Source organism: Apaloderma vittatum, unplaced genomic scaffold (genome assembly GCF_000703405.1).
Source record: "Apaloderma vittatum isolate BGI_N311 unplaced genomic scaffold, ASM70340v1 scaffold21066, whole genome shotgun sequence".
Taxonomy (NCBI): Eukaryota; Metazoa; Chordata; class Aves; order Trogoniformes; family Trogonidae; genus Apaloderma; species Apaloderma vittatum.
The window spans coordinates 22567-37811 of NW_009723617.1; the positions used below are offsets into that span (position 1 = coordinate 22567).

The 15245-nt window shown below is 36.9% G+C and overlaps 1 protein-coding gene across 1 annotated transcript in view; it reads left to right on the plus strand.

Moving 5' to 3' along the window:
• TRAPPC10 (trafficking protein particle complex 10) overlaps positions 1 to 15245 on the plus strand; it is a gene marked incomplete at its 5' end in the record, with an annotated part of 31750 nt that overhangs the window by 14921 nt on the left and 1584 nt on the right. Inside the window, 11 exons of the mRNA XM_009872191.1 lie at positions 6 to 97; positions 1297 to 1437; positions 3470 to 3582; positions 4623 to 5137; positions 7800 to 7941; positions 9076 to 9234; positions 10964 to 11193; positions 11913 to 12013; positions 12473 to 12599; positions 13363 to 13533; positions 14833 to 15010. Coding sequence (XP_009870493.1) covers positions 6 to 97; positions 1297 to 1437; positions 3470 to 3582; positions 4623 to 5137; positions 7800 to 7941; positions 9076 to 9234; positions 10964 to 11193; positions 11913 to 12013; positions 12473 to 12599; positions 13363 to 13533; positions 14833 to 15010 — 1969 coding nt within the window. The remainder of the gene's footprint in view (positions 1 to 5; positions 98 to 1296; positions 1438 to 3469; positions 3583 to 4622; positions 5138 to 7799; positions 7942 to 9075; positions 9235 to 10963; positions 11194 to 11912; positions 12014 to 12472; positions 12600 to 13362; positions 13534 to 14832; positions 15011 to 15245) is intronic.

Consider the following 15245-nt stretch of genomic DNA (forward strand, 5'->3'; position numbering starts at 1 on the left):
AACAGGATCTATCCCATGCCACCATCGAAATGTACACAAATATTGGAAGAATTCGCTCAGCTAAGCTTGTGGGAAAGGACCTGGCAGAATTTTATATGTAAATGAGTGCTTAAAATGTCTTTTCAAAGCTAATGCATTTAAGTTTCAATATAATCCTTGAGGAAAATGCATTGTATTTAAACAGAAATTTTCAAAAGTATTTTAAAAAATGTAAACATACCGTAAGTTGCAGGCTCTATTTCAGAAAAAAAAAAAAGAGAAAATGACCACCAGCAATCCCTTTATATCAAATCCTGATTCTCACTTCATGACTTAGTCCTCTTGTCTTTAACTGTCCTATGTTCTTTAGCCTGATCCTTTCTTCTCATAGAGAGAAAAGGACAGTGGGGGGGGCGGGAAGAAAGAGATTACTTTGCATTTACTGTAGCCTGCTTTGTAAGGTGGCTTGTGACTTTCTTCAAAGTTCATAGTTATCTTAGCTACATAAGTGTCTATGTATCCCTAAGAAAACATACCGAAGAAAAGCCAGAAGACTTTCTTTGGAGGGTAATCAGTTTCATAGCTGAGGATATGAATGTGAAATATGTTTCCCTCACTGTGAAACTTACAGTGATTTTATTCCTAATTTCCAAATGTATTTTTTGTGTTTATCCCTGCTGTTAAATTCCACTAATGGAACCAACCTCCTGTATTGTTTTTCTGTTGCATTTTATTTTTCTTATTTAGAAGATCTTAGGAGTCTTAAGTGATGGGGTTTGGGTTTGGTTTTTTTTTTTTTGGAAAATACGTTTGGACATGCTTTTCACCTATGTAAAGCATAGGTCTGATCCTCTAGCCACAACAGATTCTCCTAAATTAACTTCATTTTTCACCTGAGGGAATAATGTTAGGTTTAAAGACTACCGTGGAACTGCTGTGTAGTGGTACAATATTATTTTCATTGAAGCATTTTCCTGCTTTAAAATTGAGCAAGTGTAGTTTTAGCTAAAACTCTCAGAAGCTTGAGACGGCTTTTGTGGGAGGTGGCTTCACCTCAGTTGCTCTGACTGGGGATGGCTCAGCATATGAAGCCTTTCACTGACAGGGTGTATTTGCACTGACTGCAGTTCTGCTTCCTTAAGGTAGGCCAGTGTGTTGGTATGTGAGGAGAAAAATAAAGAGCATAATGGTTCACCGCATCTTGTTCTGCATTTGTATGCAATGTTCTTCTCCCATCACTGCTTCTTGAAAATGCCTACGTTCTCGCGACTGCGAAGGTTCTAATTTCACTCCATACTCGTTTCTTGGTTTTTGAAGGAGGAAGAAAGGTCCACAGAAGGCAGAAGTCTACCTTCAAGGAGCACTGAAAACCTACCTTGCTGAGGGCTGGGCATTGCTTGTCACACATACAAGAAAACAGTTAGCTGAATGTCAGAAACACCTCGGGCAAATAGAAAAGTATCCTCTAAAAGCTGGAGCCAGAAAAATCAAGACTGGAGAAAATGATACTTCTGATTGTTTTTCTGGTATATGTGTAACTTCTGTTTAACAGCAGAGAGTGCCAAACATCAGACAGCAGAGTTATTTCTTGTTTCCATTCTTGCTATTCATTTGAGGTGGGTTGGGTTATTTATCTTTTAATTTTATTTTTTTAACATCTGGTTCACTTAAAGCCTTTTGCATATAGTTGCTGCTCTGCATTTTAATATCTAGGCTCTAGAGAGCAGTGCAGCATGGATGGTGTGAAGTTTGTCATTGGTTCAATTTTATGATTCTGTTTATTTCATCATTATGGAATTTTTCATGTGGTACTTTTTTTTTCATTTGGTAAATACATCATCCTAGTGTTTTCCTATGTTAAAGGATCTTAAGTTCTGGGCTTTCTGTAACTGCTACCACCATTTTCCTATATCTGACTTCGCAAGGATTCTTCTGGGATTTGTGATGGTGACTTTTGGAAAAAGTTAAAATGGAGGCTTGGAGAATTCTTGTGGCTTTGGTGTGGCACGTAGTGTTTTAATGTTTTTTTTGCTATTATTTATTTTTTTTATTTCTGACTTTGATCTCTGCTTCAGAAGGGAGTTGGGAGTTGTTTCCTTTTAAGTTGTGTAAAATCTGTCTTCAATGTGTGAATGAAATCTCTAAATGCCACATAAATATTAAGTAATACTTTGAGAGAATGATTTGGCCCAATTTTAATTTTTAACAGGCTTCAAATTCTTCCCTTTGATACCTTCTGCATACTTTTCACACACCAACTCTATCTGCTACAGCTGCATTTTTTTAATTATTAAATCTGTATTGCTGTACTCTTGCTACTTTTAAGATAAGAGGGGGAGGTGTGGGGAAAAGTCTAGTGACTTTTTGCGTTGTGTTTTGTTGTGTTCTTTTTCGGCATTACAAACGGCAGAATTTGAATTCTGCTTTCTGTTTTTGCCTAGTCTGATAGCTAAATTCAGTCACTTGGTTCAAAGCTGAACTGTTGTGCTGCATGCAGGATATTATGTACTATAGCAAAATGCCAAATTTTCATTAATTCTTTTGAGTTTAGCTTTCATTGATGTCATAGTTAAAAATGGAATTCCTTTAGGTGTTCCAAACTGGGGTAATTAGTTGAACAGAGTACTTTCTGCAGGACATTGCAAGGAAAACCAGCTTTTATTTTTTTTGAATGATCCTTTTAGCCTTTTTTTTAAAAAAAAAGTAGTTTTATCTTTTTCATTTCTTAGCCTAAGAAGCTCGTATTTTAGTCTCTAAGGGATGCTACTAGGAATCTTACTGTAGTTGAAAATCAGTTAAGCTAAACTCAGATTTGTAGTGTATTTTGGTTTTGATTTTTTTTTTTGCTGTTTGTTTGTTTTTAGAACTAGACTTAATTTTCAGCAGGGTCATTTACAATGTTTATTTTTAAACATTTTTAAACATTTAAACATCATTTTTAAGCACTCTTACATTTTTCTGCTTCAGTGCAAATGCTCTTAAAGAATCTGAGCCAGTAGTATTGCTCAGTACTTAAATGAGCATTTGTATCCCCGGCATTCAGAAGTATGACTTAGCTGTTACAGCATCACTTACCGTAGCTGTCAGATTCTCAGTCAAGTTAATTGGAATATAATCAATTACTCAAGTTACTTAGTTCTAAAAGCTGGTCAGCAGAATGCAACGCACCAGGTCTTTGACTTGCATGCCCCATTTATCTTTTGTCAAATAATGAATTTTGTGTGCTCACTGATATTTGTTTTGTTTTGTTTAGATGAGGAAAGAAAGGTTAATAATGGATCGTATTTTAGTAGGTTTGCAAGAAGTAGAGACTCTACAGTATTCTCAGATGATAATAGATCTATTGCTTCTTTTCTGATGGAAGACCGTGGTGATGAGAATTGCAGGTCTTGTATCAAAGGATTTGAAAAGAAGTATTTGAACTGTCTCATTTTCAGTCAAATATCTAAATGTTGTAGGTTTCTACTTCATGTTTCCTTAACTCTGCTAGTTATCTTCAAACGAGCAGCCTTTTAGCTGGTGATCATCACTTAACAGAAGATGAACGCAAAAGCTTTTGCCAAGAAATACTAGATTTTGCCAATCAGCAAGCAGAGAACCAAGGTAAGTCTGGTTCTTAAATACTTAAAACTTAAGCTGGTCTAATCTGGTCATTCCCTAAAAGTAGATTGGAAGTCTTTTTCTGATTATTTTCATTACCTGGTATATAGCTTCTGAACCAACATGGTTCCTTTCCTGTCATCCCCAGAACATTTGTAAAACTTGTGCAATAACTAAGAATAGTCAAAGATGAAATCCTGAATAATGGAAAGCCTTGTTTTCCTTCACTTATCTGTTTCTCTGCTTTGACAGCTCATAATTTCTCTTTGCGTTGGGTTTATTTCCATTCCTAACTTTGCTGAGATGCAGATGGCAGCTCTGTGATATTTCTTTTGATGTTCAGTCTGTTCCCATTCACTTGCAGCTTATTGTTTTGACCATCCTACCTCTCCTCTTTTTTTCTTTCTGCTGCTTCAGTAATACCTTGTCCTCGGATGTTAATCATAATTCAAATTCATATGGAATACTTCCTGTAGATCTGAAGACTGTTCATTTTTATGTGAAGATTTTTCCTGATGAATGAAAGTACCATAAATAATATGTTATTTTAGACTGGGTTTTTAATTAAAAGTTTTGCTACTGTCTCAGTGTTACTTTTTGGAATATGAAAAAAAAATGAAAAACCCTTGTACGGTAAAGCTGATGGGTCAAGGCACCAGTCACTAGTTTCTTAAACTGTACTTACTCTTAATATGTGTGGTCTGGGAAGTTGGTTACTTTATGCTACTGTGTTTGTCTAGAACACTTTATGTAGTAGTGAAATGTTAAACTTTTGCTTAAAAGCTGTCTTAGTTTAGTTGTCTTTAGTAGCTTGAGTACTGAAATTCTAGTATATGTAACTTAGAAAACAAATGTCAGCATCTTGAAGTCTCTCTTCTATGCAAGATAAAATGGAAATACGGAAGTGTTGATATGTTGTGGAAGGATTCATTCTGAAAAGTTGTTAATTCTTTTAATTCTAGGGCTTAAGTTTTTAAAATAAAAGATTTGCTGATCTCTGGCAGCACTGGAGAAGGATGAAATCCCTGTTTTTCTCTTTCTAGGTCAAAAGGTTATATTGCCTATGCACTCCTTTGCACAGTTGAAGACACTGCATTTTGACCCTCCGAATGCTGTTGTCCATGTGGGTGGGAAACTGTCTATCGAGTTGACTTTGCTGAGCCAAATGCCCATCCCTGTCCAAGTGGATCAGATTGCCATCCATGTGCACTTCAACATCGAAAAAAACAATTACAGAAAAACAGCTGAGTGGCTGACTAAGCACAAAACTTCCAATGGTGTTATCAACTTTCCACATGAAGTTGCAGGCTTTCCTTTATCAAGAAGCAACTTGCCAGCGCTGGAGCTCTATGAAATGTATGAACGGAGTCCCTCAGATAACTCTTTGAACACAGCCGGAATTATCTGCAAAAACGTGCACATGCTACTACGAAGGCAAGAGAGCAGCAGTTCCCTGGATATGCCCTCAGGGGTGACCTTAGAAGATGGGGCTCATGTGTTGAAATGCAACAACTTAATACTGAAACCAGGAGTCAATAAAATAATGTTCAATACTCAGGTATGTGTTTTATTGTTGAGTGAATGTAGCACTCATGAAAGAAGAGCTAAAAGCTCTGGCTGAAGAATAGCGTAGTGCTTCCTGTTATGGCTTGGGTGTTGCCATTCCCCTTGTGGCTTGCTTTTTGTCATTCTAGACCTTAATCTCCCCTGAAAGAAGGCTGTTGTCTTTGTGCCAAAATGGACAGGGAATTCTCCTGTCATTTGAGTCAACCTTGGTGGGAATGCATTTTCTAGCCCTTAGGAATTGACCGTGTGGTTAAATTTGGTTGATAGCTTGTGCTTCACTGTGGAAGACGGTAGAATGTTTTTTCACTTGGTGAATGTATTAAACTTACTTGCAAGAAGTATGGCCAAGTTAAACTCAGCTTCAAAAACTTGAATTTAGAAGATGTCAGAATTAAACTTAGCCCCATTATTCATCTTGATCACATAAGGAATGGGAAGACAGGAATATAAGGATTCTCTCTGTCAGGAAGACTGAATTTGTATGAGCAAACTCCTGTGGAAATACAGTGTCCACCATCTAAGTGCCACCCTCAGAAAATGAATTACAGTCCTGCTTCTGCCATGTAGTGTTGTATGTGAAACTCCCTCAATTCCTGACTTCCTGATTTACACATGCACTAATTTTTTATGTATAATATATATATTATATGTGTTTGGAATTAGTCCTTTTTTTCACTCTCATTCTTCCTCCAGCAAGCTATTGCGCCAGAGAGATGTGCTTTGTACATGTGCACGTGCACGTTGTGGAGCCTGTGTGGATAGCAAGTATCTCAAGATGGAAGTTTGAGTTCAGGTCCCTGCTGATCCGTTGTGAAACAGCCATAATGTCATTTGAACTACCCGCTGACTGAATTTTTTAGGTTTCTCATTCTTTCAAAAGATTGGGACAAGTTAAGGAGATTTGGAGATGTCTGAGGTCTTGGTGGCTGCAAACGTAGTTTTCTGTAGAATAAATGAGTATGTGTGTAGTACTGGGTTTCAGGTGAAGGAGCTTTAGTAGAAGAAAGATGTTAGAGACTGTTTGGAGCAGACATTTTGGCTCAGTGGAATCAGGAAGCAATCTAAACCCAGAAGATATGGCTTAAAAGCTAGCTACAACTCTGCTTTAAAGTTGCCTTGTTCTGCCTGCTTCTGGTGCCTGCTGGAGGATAGTCAGCCTTACGCTTATAACTTTCCTATTTTCCCAACCTTTCCTTCTTGAATGAACTTTGCATGGGAAAACTGCTCAGTGTGAATCCTACGTACCTGTATACAGTTGTTCAAAGTATGACTTACCTGTCCTTAAAGGGAAAATCTGAACATGTTAGGGTTTTGGCAATACATTACTAGATAACATGATGAAAGCTTCTCTAGCTTTGAGCTGCAGTATTTACAAAATATTTACTAAAAATCCGTTATCATTTTAGCAGTATACTGTGTCACTTCTGCTGGATTCCATAGCTCTTCAGGGGATAGAAACTGCTGACAACTTGTTTTCTAAATTTTCTTACAGTAACGCTTAATTGCATTACTTTTGCAGGAAGAGGAATGACTGTGCTTCTAAGATGCAGAAGGAGTTTGATTCTTTCTGCAGATCTTAGACTGATGATGAGCATTATTTATCCTGATAGCAATCTTCAAGTGTATTTTTTCAAGCTCTAAAAGAGTTCAGAAAGCATTATCTAAATTCTTCAGATCGATATTGCCATCCTATGTTGATGTTTAGAATATGTATGTATTATGAAAGGCTTTACTCATACTTTTCTGTTTATAAAGAATTCAAGGAATTAAATTTAGTGACTTTAAAGTCAAAATGCATAATACTGACTTTCAGTCGGGATTTGCTTTTTAAATAACTGTATAAGTGAGGTTTGGGTGTTAAGCTGTTACAGCTTTTCTCCATGAATTCTGACATTATTCTTTAGATTTAATCATATCCATCATCAATATGTATTACACTTGGTGAAATGGCACAGGGAAAAATAAAATATTTCCCATTCCCTAGCTGTAGTAGCTAAGAGCAAAAAGAAAAAAAAATAAGTGTACTCACAAATGTTACAGATTTGCTTTTTATAATGTTATCAAAAAACATCCAGAATCCCACTATTCAGGGTAAGGGAAGAGTTTGAAATTAGATATGTATTTATTACTTTTTTTGGTAAGCATTCATACAGGGTTTGGAGTGGAGGTGTATGAAATCCATAGCTTGAGCTGAAATGCCTTATATAAATGCTGTAGGATTTTATGAATGTTAGCCAAATAAGCACTTCACTGCTTGTTAAATATTATTTCAGTACTTAAAAAATACAGTTATATTTTAATGTATGTGGTATTTAGTGGGGGAGAAAAAGCTAATCAACAAACAAGACAAAAAGCACCCCAATATATCTGTTTTAGAGTGTAGGTACTATATTAGTTACTCTGATTGTTGGTACTTGTTAATGACGATGTTTTTTCTTGAATCAACCAGTACTCTTAGAGTGTCCATCTTAATGGGCCAAAAGGTATTTCTTCTTCAAAATCATGCACTTACTCAGAGAACAAGGCTCTCACTTTAAATTACAAATGCAAAGAATCTGATAAAAATGAGCTGGAGACATGCTGTTCTTTAGTAGAGGACTTGTTCTAGAAGTATTTTCTGAACTGAAAAATCCATTCATGTATTTTCTTCAAAGGCCAAAGAACCTGGGACATACACGCTCAGGCAACTGTGCACTTCAGTGGGAAAAGTACAGTTTGTCCTTCTTCATATTTACCCAATTGTGCAGTATGATGTATATTCTCAGGAGCCTCAGCTAAAAGTGGAACCGATGACTGGTAGGTACAGTTGCTATGCTGAAGTTGTTGTGATGATTTCTGTTGTACTCTCATGGGACTAGGTAAAATGTTTTCTGGTTTGAATAGTATTCAGATTTTTTTTTTGTCCTAACTCTTAATTTTGAGTCCAAAGTAAATTCTCACTTTTCAAGTTATCCATCAAGTATGCTCTGTCAGTGATGGCTACTTTTCAACAACTAATTCTAGTGGTTGTCTCTGAAACATGTAGTGTCACTTTTGAACATGAATTTGAACATGTAGTTTCACTTAAAATATCAGGTATGATTTGAGCTGCCACACTGATTAGGAGAAGAATTTAAATTTGTAATTGACTGAGCTCCTTATGGTTAGTTCTTTGATGCTACAGTCTCTTTGGTGTTTATGAAAAATGTGTAAGAACTGAGATTATTAGGGGTGATAATATAAACTTATTAAAATTTATTACTGAATAGAGCCATTAGTTTCATGGACTGAGCATTATTTGGAGAATTTATTAAGGTTTATGAATAGAAGTTAGTAGTAATTTAGTTTTCAGTCCATGAACTGAGGCAGTTGAGGAGTTGATATGCATTTTTGCTATCATTGCAGTTACAGGGTTTGCAATATGTGGCAAAGGAAGGACAGGCGTACTGGCCATTAATCAAATTCATTTCATAGGGGTAGCTAGTGGTTGTGATTCAGATATTTGAGAGGCAGTGTGCATACTGGCACTCTGGTTATGCTGCTTATGTAAATAGAGCATGTGGGTATGGCTGGCATTGTAGGTGCACAAATAAAAAGCTGTCTGCAACCTGGAGAACTTAACAGAAAACCGAATAAATTTTTTGGGATTGCTGTATTGCACTGAATTCTGTGCTGCCAGAATAGACTACACACAGTATGTGAGTCAGCAAATCTAAGCCATCCAGGAAACGGTGGTTTTGGTCACTCAAGTTGAAACCACCCATTTCTCCATACCAATGTATCTTGAGCTAGGTTTAATGTGTTGCATAACACCAAAACCCCATGCTTTTAAGTTACCCTACCATGTGTGACAAATTGCCTGGAAATATTGCTAACAAGCCTTAGCAATATGTTATAGTCATCTGCTATTGAGTGCTGAAACCTGTTACCAATTTCTGTTTTTCTCTTCAGATAGCCTTTTGGCTGGCATTCCCCAGAAGGTGAAGTTCACAGTGACGACTGGCCACTACGCCATGAAGAATGGGGATACCCTGCAGCTCAGTAACGCGGATTCCATGCCTATTCTGTACCATCCTGAGAGCAAGGCGGTGATCTATTCCAACACCAGGGGTAAGCAATGAAGTCAAGATTAATAGTCTTCAAACAGCTGAAAAATCAGTAATCCTGAAGTAAACTCAGAGTATTAAGAGCACTGATGCTTTCTTCTTCAATATTAAGAATGGTTCTAGGAACTTGCAACTGGGTACTTTGGTGCAAGGAAGGTCTTAGACTTTCACCGTCAGAGTAGTGGTATGAACTTTTCAGCAAACGTAGCTGGACAACTTTTAATTTCATTGACCAAATTCAGTAGGCATGGTGAAACCGCTGCTGAGGTGAGCATCTGTCCTAGGATGCATCAAGAGAAGCGTGGTCAGCAGGTCAAGAGAGGTGATTCTCCCCCTTTACTCTGCTCTTGTGAGACCCCACCTCGAATACTGCGTCCAGTTCTCGTGCCCCCACCATAAGAGGGACATGGATCTGTTGGAGCGTGTTCAGAGGAGGCCACAAGGATGATCCAGGGGCTGGAGCACCTCTGCTACGAGGACAGGCTGCAGGGATTGTTCAGTGTGGAAAAGAGAAGACTTTGGGGGGACCTAATAGCTGCCTTCCAATACCTGAAGGGAACCTACAGGAAGGCTGGGGAGGGACTTTTTACAAGAGTGTCCACTGATAGGACAAGGGGAAATGGGTTTAAGTTGAAGGAGAATAGATTTAGACTGGATTTTAGGAAGAAATTCTTCAGTACGAGGGCAGCAAGACTTTGGAATAAATTGCCCAGAGATGTTGTGGCTGCCCCCTCCCTGGAGGTGTTCAAGGCCAAGTTGGACGGAGCCTTGAGTAGCCTGATCTAGTTGAGAGGCGTCCCTGCCCATGACAGGGAGGTTGGACTAGATGATCTCTAAGGTCCCTTCCAGCCTACGCCATTCTATGATTCTGTGATTTCCAAGTGAATCAGAGCAATCTTTTATTACTGTGCAGGCTCTATTTTGACTAGACTGTTTTTATTGTGAAGTAGTTGCAAACAGGTTTTTACTTAGGGCTCTATGTCAATGGAGCATGTCTTTTGGCCAGTGTTTAGTTTAAACAGGTGATGTTCTAGTTCCTTTTTTTTTTTTTTAAGCATAAGTACATATAGTTGCCTCTGTTGCTCAAACACAAGCAACTTTTACCTAAGTGGAAAGAACAGTCTTAACATTAAGAAAATTAAGAAATTAAGATTAAAATAGACTTTAGAGAGGCACCCTATGTATAGTATTTTAAAGACAGGTGATGAATGGTGAGCAAGAATATTGATACATGTGTATTCACTAAGTTTGCTTGAAGTGAAATTATGAAGCTAAGGAGGAGAAGGATGTTGTAAAACTTTGAATCAGTGTTACAAGATGGACTAAAGTAGCTCTTCAGCTAATTTGGAGCTTGTTATCAAATTGTCCTCTTAGTTCTTTCTGGAACATTGGAAGGGACTACTACATGGAATGTGGTGGGTTACCTTACTGCAGTTTAAGAAGGACAGAGCGTTACTATTGGGAAGTTGTGAATAGCAGTGCTATTTAAGATGTGCAGATCATAGCTCATTTGAAGAGATTACTCTGGAGTTATAGGAGTTACATAACATGGTTTCTCGCTCTTTTTGGAGACATGGAGGCCTTGCTAGGAAATGGTTATGGCACAATGTATTTTTCTATGACATTTAGCTTTTTAGGCCAGTTTCATTACTTACACATTAAAATGAAAATTGGGAAGGGATGAATAGGTTTTGAATTTTTTATTTTTTTTCCCCCATTCTACACAACTGTAGAAAAGATCTCAGAATCATCATTAAGGATTCAGTCTTCTGAAAAGATCACAAGCATCAGTTTGCCAGTAGCTCCTGCATATCATGTGATTGAATTTGAACTAGAAGTCATGTATTTGCCATCAGCCACAGAATCTGCAGTGGAGAAAGAAACTACTACAAATAAAGAAGTTCACAGAAAAAACAAAGAGAATCAGAAACAGGACAACTGCATGGCTACTGTTGACCAAAAAGTAAGATGTTGTTTAACCTTTTTATTACAAAGCCTATTTGACCATGGGGGCATATCAATTCACAAAACAGAAGTGATGTGTTGGGCAGTGGGAGGATCCTACTTGTATTGGACTAGTTTTCCCTTCAGGAATGTATGTACAAAAATCATAGCAAATGTTACAGAAGTAAAGAAAGCAGAATTATAAGCAGAAATATACACTATGTTTACTAAATTTCCTGCATTGCCAACTGTTCCACTGGCTAGTAATCTGAGTTTTACTGTTCTAACACTCACAGTGTATATAGGGTGAAGGATACTTGTCTTTTTACTAAGTGGCATGGTAGTCTTATAGCAATTTATTTGATATTGACCTTTTACCAGATTATTGTATTAAGATGCTGTTGGTATCGTTAGTGTCCTTTTTTTTTGCCTTTCTTTTCTTCTTCTTCTTCTTCTTTTATTTCTAGTCCTCAGAACTGGATGTGTCAGTTTCCATAGGAAAAGCTTCTTCAAGATTTCATATCCCACTCACAGGAAAATAAAAAGATAACATTTTCTCAGATGAGGCTTTGACATACCAATTTCTTTCTTTTTTTTTTTTTTTTTTTTTTTTTCCCTTCTGGATGCATTAGATGTAGACATTTGCTGAGCAAAATTTTGCATAGAAATGAGAAGAAAAGCAAAATTCTTATGCCAAAAAGCATTACAAATAAGAACTTTGTTCCATTTTTCCTTTAGGTAACCATTGATTGTCCTTGGTCAATTTACTCCACTATTATTGCATTAACATTCTGCATACCTTTTAATGCCAAGCATTCCTTATTGTCAGCTGGCAAACGGTAATGTACTCATTAAGTATTTATTGTTTCTTTCTCCTTACAAAATATGGAGCTGGAGTTTCATAAGTAATATTTATAGCAGCTTTTTTTATTTTTTTTCTTCCAGTTGGACTTTCGTTACTTTGCATAGCTTCCCACTGGAAGCTTCTGCATTTCCTCTAGTGTTCATTCATAATAATAAAACAAATTTGTGGTTTCATCTATTTTGGAAATAAGACCACAAGATAAACCAAGCTAGCCTATTTCTGTGTAGTTATTTGTTTTCATTTAATGTGAAAGAGAATGTTTTATGGCCTTGTTTCTACAAACTCCTAAGTATTGAGGAAAAGATTGAAAGAAACAAATGTCTGATGTTCTGTTTTTGCCTGAGCTGTATACTTTGAAAACAATTTTATGCACTTACACTCTTTGAACGTAACTGTTCGACTTGTGTTGAACAAACTGCGTCATGTTTTTCAGGAAATACGTGCAAGTCTGCGTACAGAATTTGTCAGAACTCTGTTTCCAGCTTTCGGACAACAGCCTAAAAAATTCTGCTGACTGTACAGATTTGCAGCTGGTACCTCTGAACCCTGAATCTCAGCAGGTAAAGGTTCACTTGGATTAGCATTTCTGCACATAGGTTTTTGTAGTAAGTAAGGCTGATAGCTGATGTTAGGTCACACCTTTGTAGTCCTCTGAGTAACTTCCAATTCTTAAAAATGCTTTAGAAGGCACTTAGACCTATAGATCTCAGATTAAATTCTAAAACTTGCGAAGATTATTAGGTAAGTTTCCAAATTTGTCCATTTGTTTCATACAAAGCACTACACACTATTTGAACAAAAGCTATACAAATGCAATATCACTAATATCACTGTTAACATTTAAGTTGTTCGTTGTATAGGTGCAATTTGTCATTAAATTTTAGGAAAAGGTCAGGTAGCACATTTTTTCCAATTAAATACAGCTGTAAACTAGTTAAGTTTCAAACCAGTCTCTTTTGAAGTTTCTTTCAGCCTTGTCTGACCATTGGTCATTCCTGGTGCCTGGGAAGCACATATACAAATGTTGTTATTAATGTCTTTATTAAATTTGACTTTTGAATAAAATATTTTTTCACACACGTTCCCTTTTGAAACATTGACTCTGACAGTGAAATGTATCCCTCCTTTTATTTAGATGTACATTGTTAAAAAACATCACTGTTGGTTATTTTGATTGCATGTCTTCCCTAGTAATTTGATGCTAACCAGGTAATTTGTTTTTATGAACTATATTAATGCCAGAACAGGGAAACATATGTACATGCATTTCAACTTCTTTCTCAGAGGAAGGAAGGAGCTAATGCTATAAACATTCTCTTTCAGGTCATATACAGTAAACAATCAATATTCTTTGTATGGGAATTGAAGTGGACAAAAGAGCTTCCTCTCTCCTTGCAGTGCCTGTTTTCAGTCAGCTTTTGTCCAGCTACCTCTGAAGAACAGTCTCTTACTCTGAAGCCGTTCACTTACGAATTCCAAGTGGAAAACTTTTTTGTAAGTACTCTTCCAAGTACAGCATATATTAACTGATAGGGTTTCCTAATATATGGAATGGGAAAGTCAAGAAATAGATTAGAAAACTTCTGTTTACATAACAAGATTGATACCTATGTAGGATCATTGGAAAGCCGGTTTGTTGAACGATAGAACTGAAGCCTGGTATGATATGGTGGAATCACGTACTTGCAGCTGGAATGGGGAGTTAAAAACAGCATAATGCTTATGCAACTGTTCTTGATCTTGTTTCACTTTTTTCTGTGTTTCTGCCTTCCTGGGCTTGTGCCATGGAGACTGTCCTTAGGTCACTGAGCTGCTCTTCCCCTGCTGGCTTAAGACTGTGGGTTCCAAAGCAAATGGCAATTTCCAGAAAATCTTTGCTATTGAAAGCATTAGAGTTGGTTTTTGTAGTGCTTGAGATGAGCTTCTCTAATGAAATATTTAGGGTTTTCTAGGCCATTATCTTCATGTTTCTTTTTCCCTTTATGGACAAACTTTTTATTCCATTGATCACCTAGGAAGCTCATAGCTAGATAGCTTCCTATTAAAAGAATTCTATATTAATATCTCATCTCTAAATTCAGCCTTGTGTTACCCCTTTTGATGCTTGGGTAAAACGTAGTGACATGAGAAGACTTGTTTAGTTAAATCCTTCTGTCTCTTCAGTGTTGATATGTTTTCTACCTGCTTATTACAAACTGGCATTGAGCAATATCTTAAGTATTTGTTTACCTGCTGGCATGTAACTACCATTTGTTCATACCTGTACTCGCATCTTTCTGGAGTATTTGAAGAGGACTAAGTGAAATAAAAAGTGGGGTATTTTGGTAGAAATTTAACTTTGTAGTAATTAAAAATTAGCTTTTTGATAATGTGTCACAGTTATTCTGGGGACTAAGATGGTAAGAGTGATGAAGCAGTACTCCTGTATTACTTGGAATTTAAGGGATATGTCTGGAAAGTGAGGAGCCAAGAAACTAGTAGAAGTTTGTTTAAATAGTAAGGAGATTGGTGTCCATTTAGGAGCATTGAAAGGCACAGACGTGGAAAGAAAAACAGCATGCTCACTACTGGTATCAAAAACAGAGTAAATCAAATTTGGTTTGATTCCTTCTCAAACTGAGCAAGATAATGAAGCAAACGTTACTTGTAACTGAGTCTTGCATGACAAAGATTTAATAGCTTCACATTAACATCCATATCCTAAGTTTGTACTGTATAAACTGTCCAGTTCAGTTTAAACAGAAGTAAAATGCCCCTTTTCTCTTGATAACTGCACTATTTTCTTCCTGACAGACACTGTATCATGTGAAAACCGAAATTTTTCCACCATTGGGGGCAGAGTATTGTAAAACAGGCTCACTCTGCTCTTTAGAGGTGTCAATCACCCGACTTGTTGACCTCTCAGAGGTTGACAGAGATGAAGCGTTAACAGAATCAGATGGGTATTGCACAACAAAACTTATGTATGAAGGTAAGAATACTTTTCTTCAGCACACTGACAAAATTCGCCAGTAGTTTTATCTTGATAATGACATCTGCCAGACATTCTGTGCCTTATATTCTTGTATTGTGAGAATGGCTGCTCAGTAAAGCAGTTTTCATTTTGCTTGACTGAGAATTTTTTTTTTTCCCCCTCGTTAATCTGCCTTCAAGTGGAATATAAATGCTGTTCAGACTGGACGGATACTTGTTTGAGGCCTTTTCGT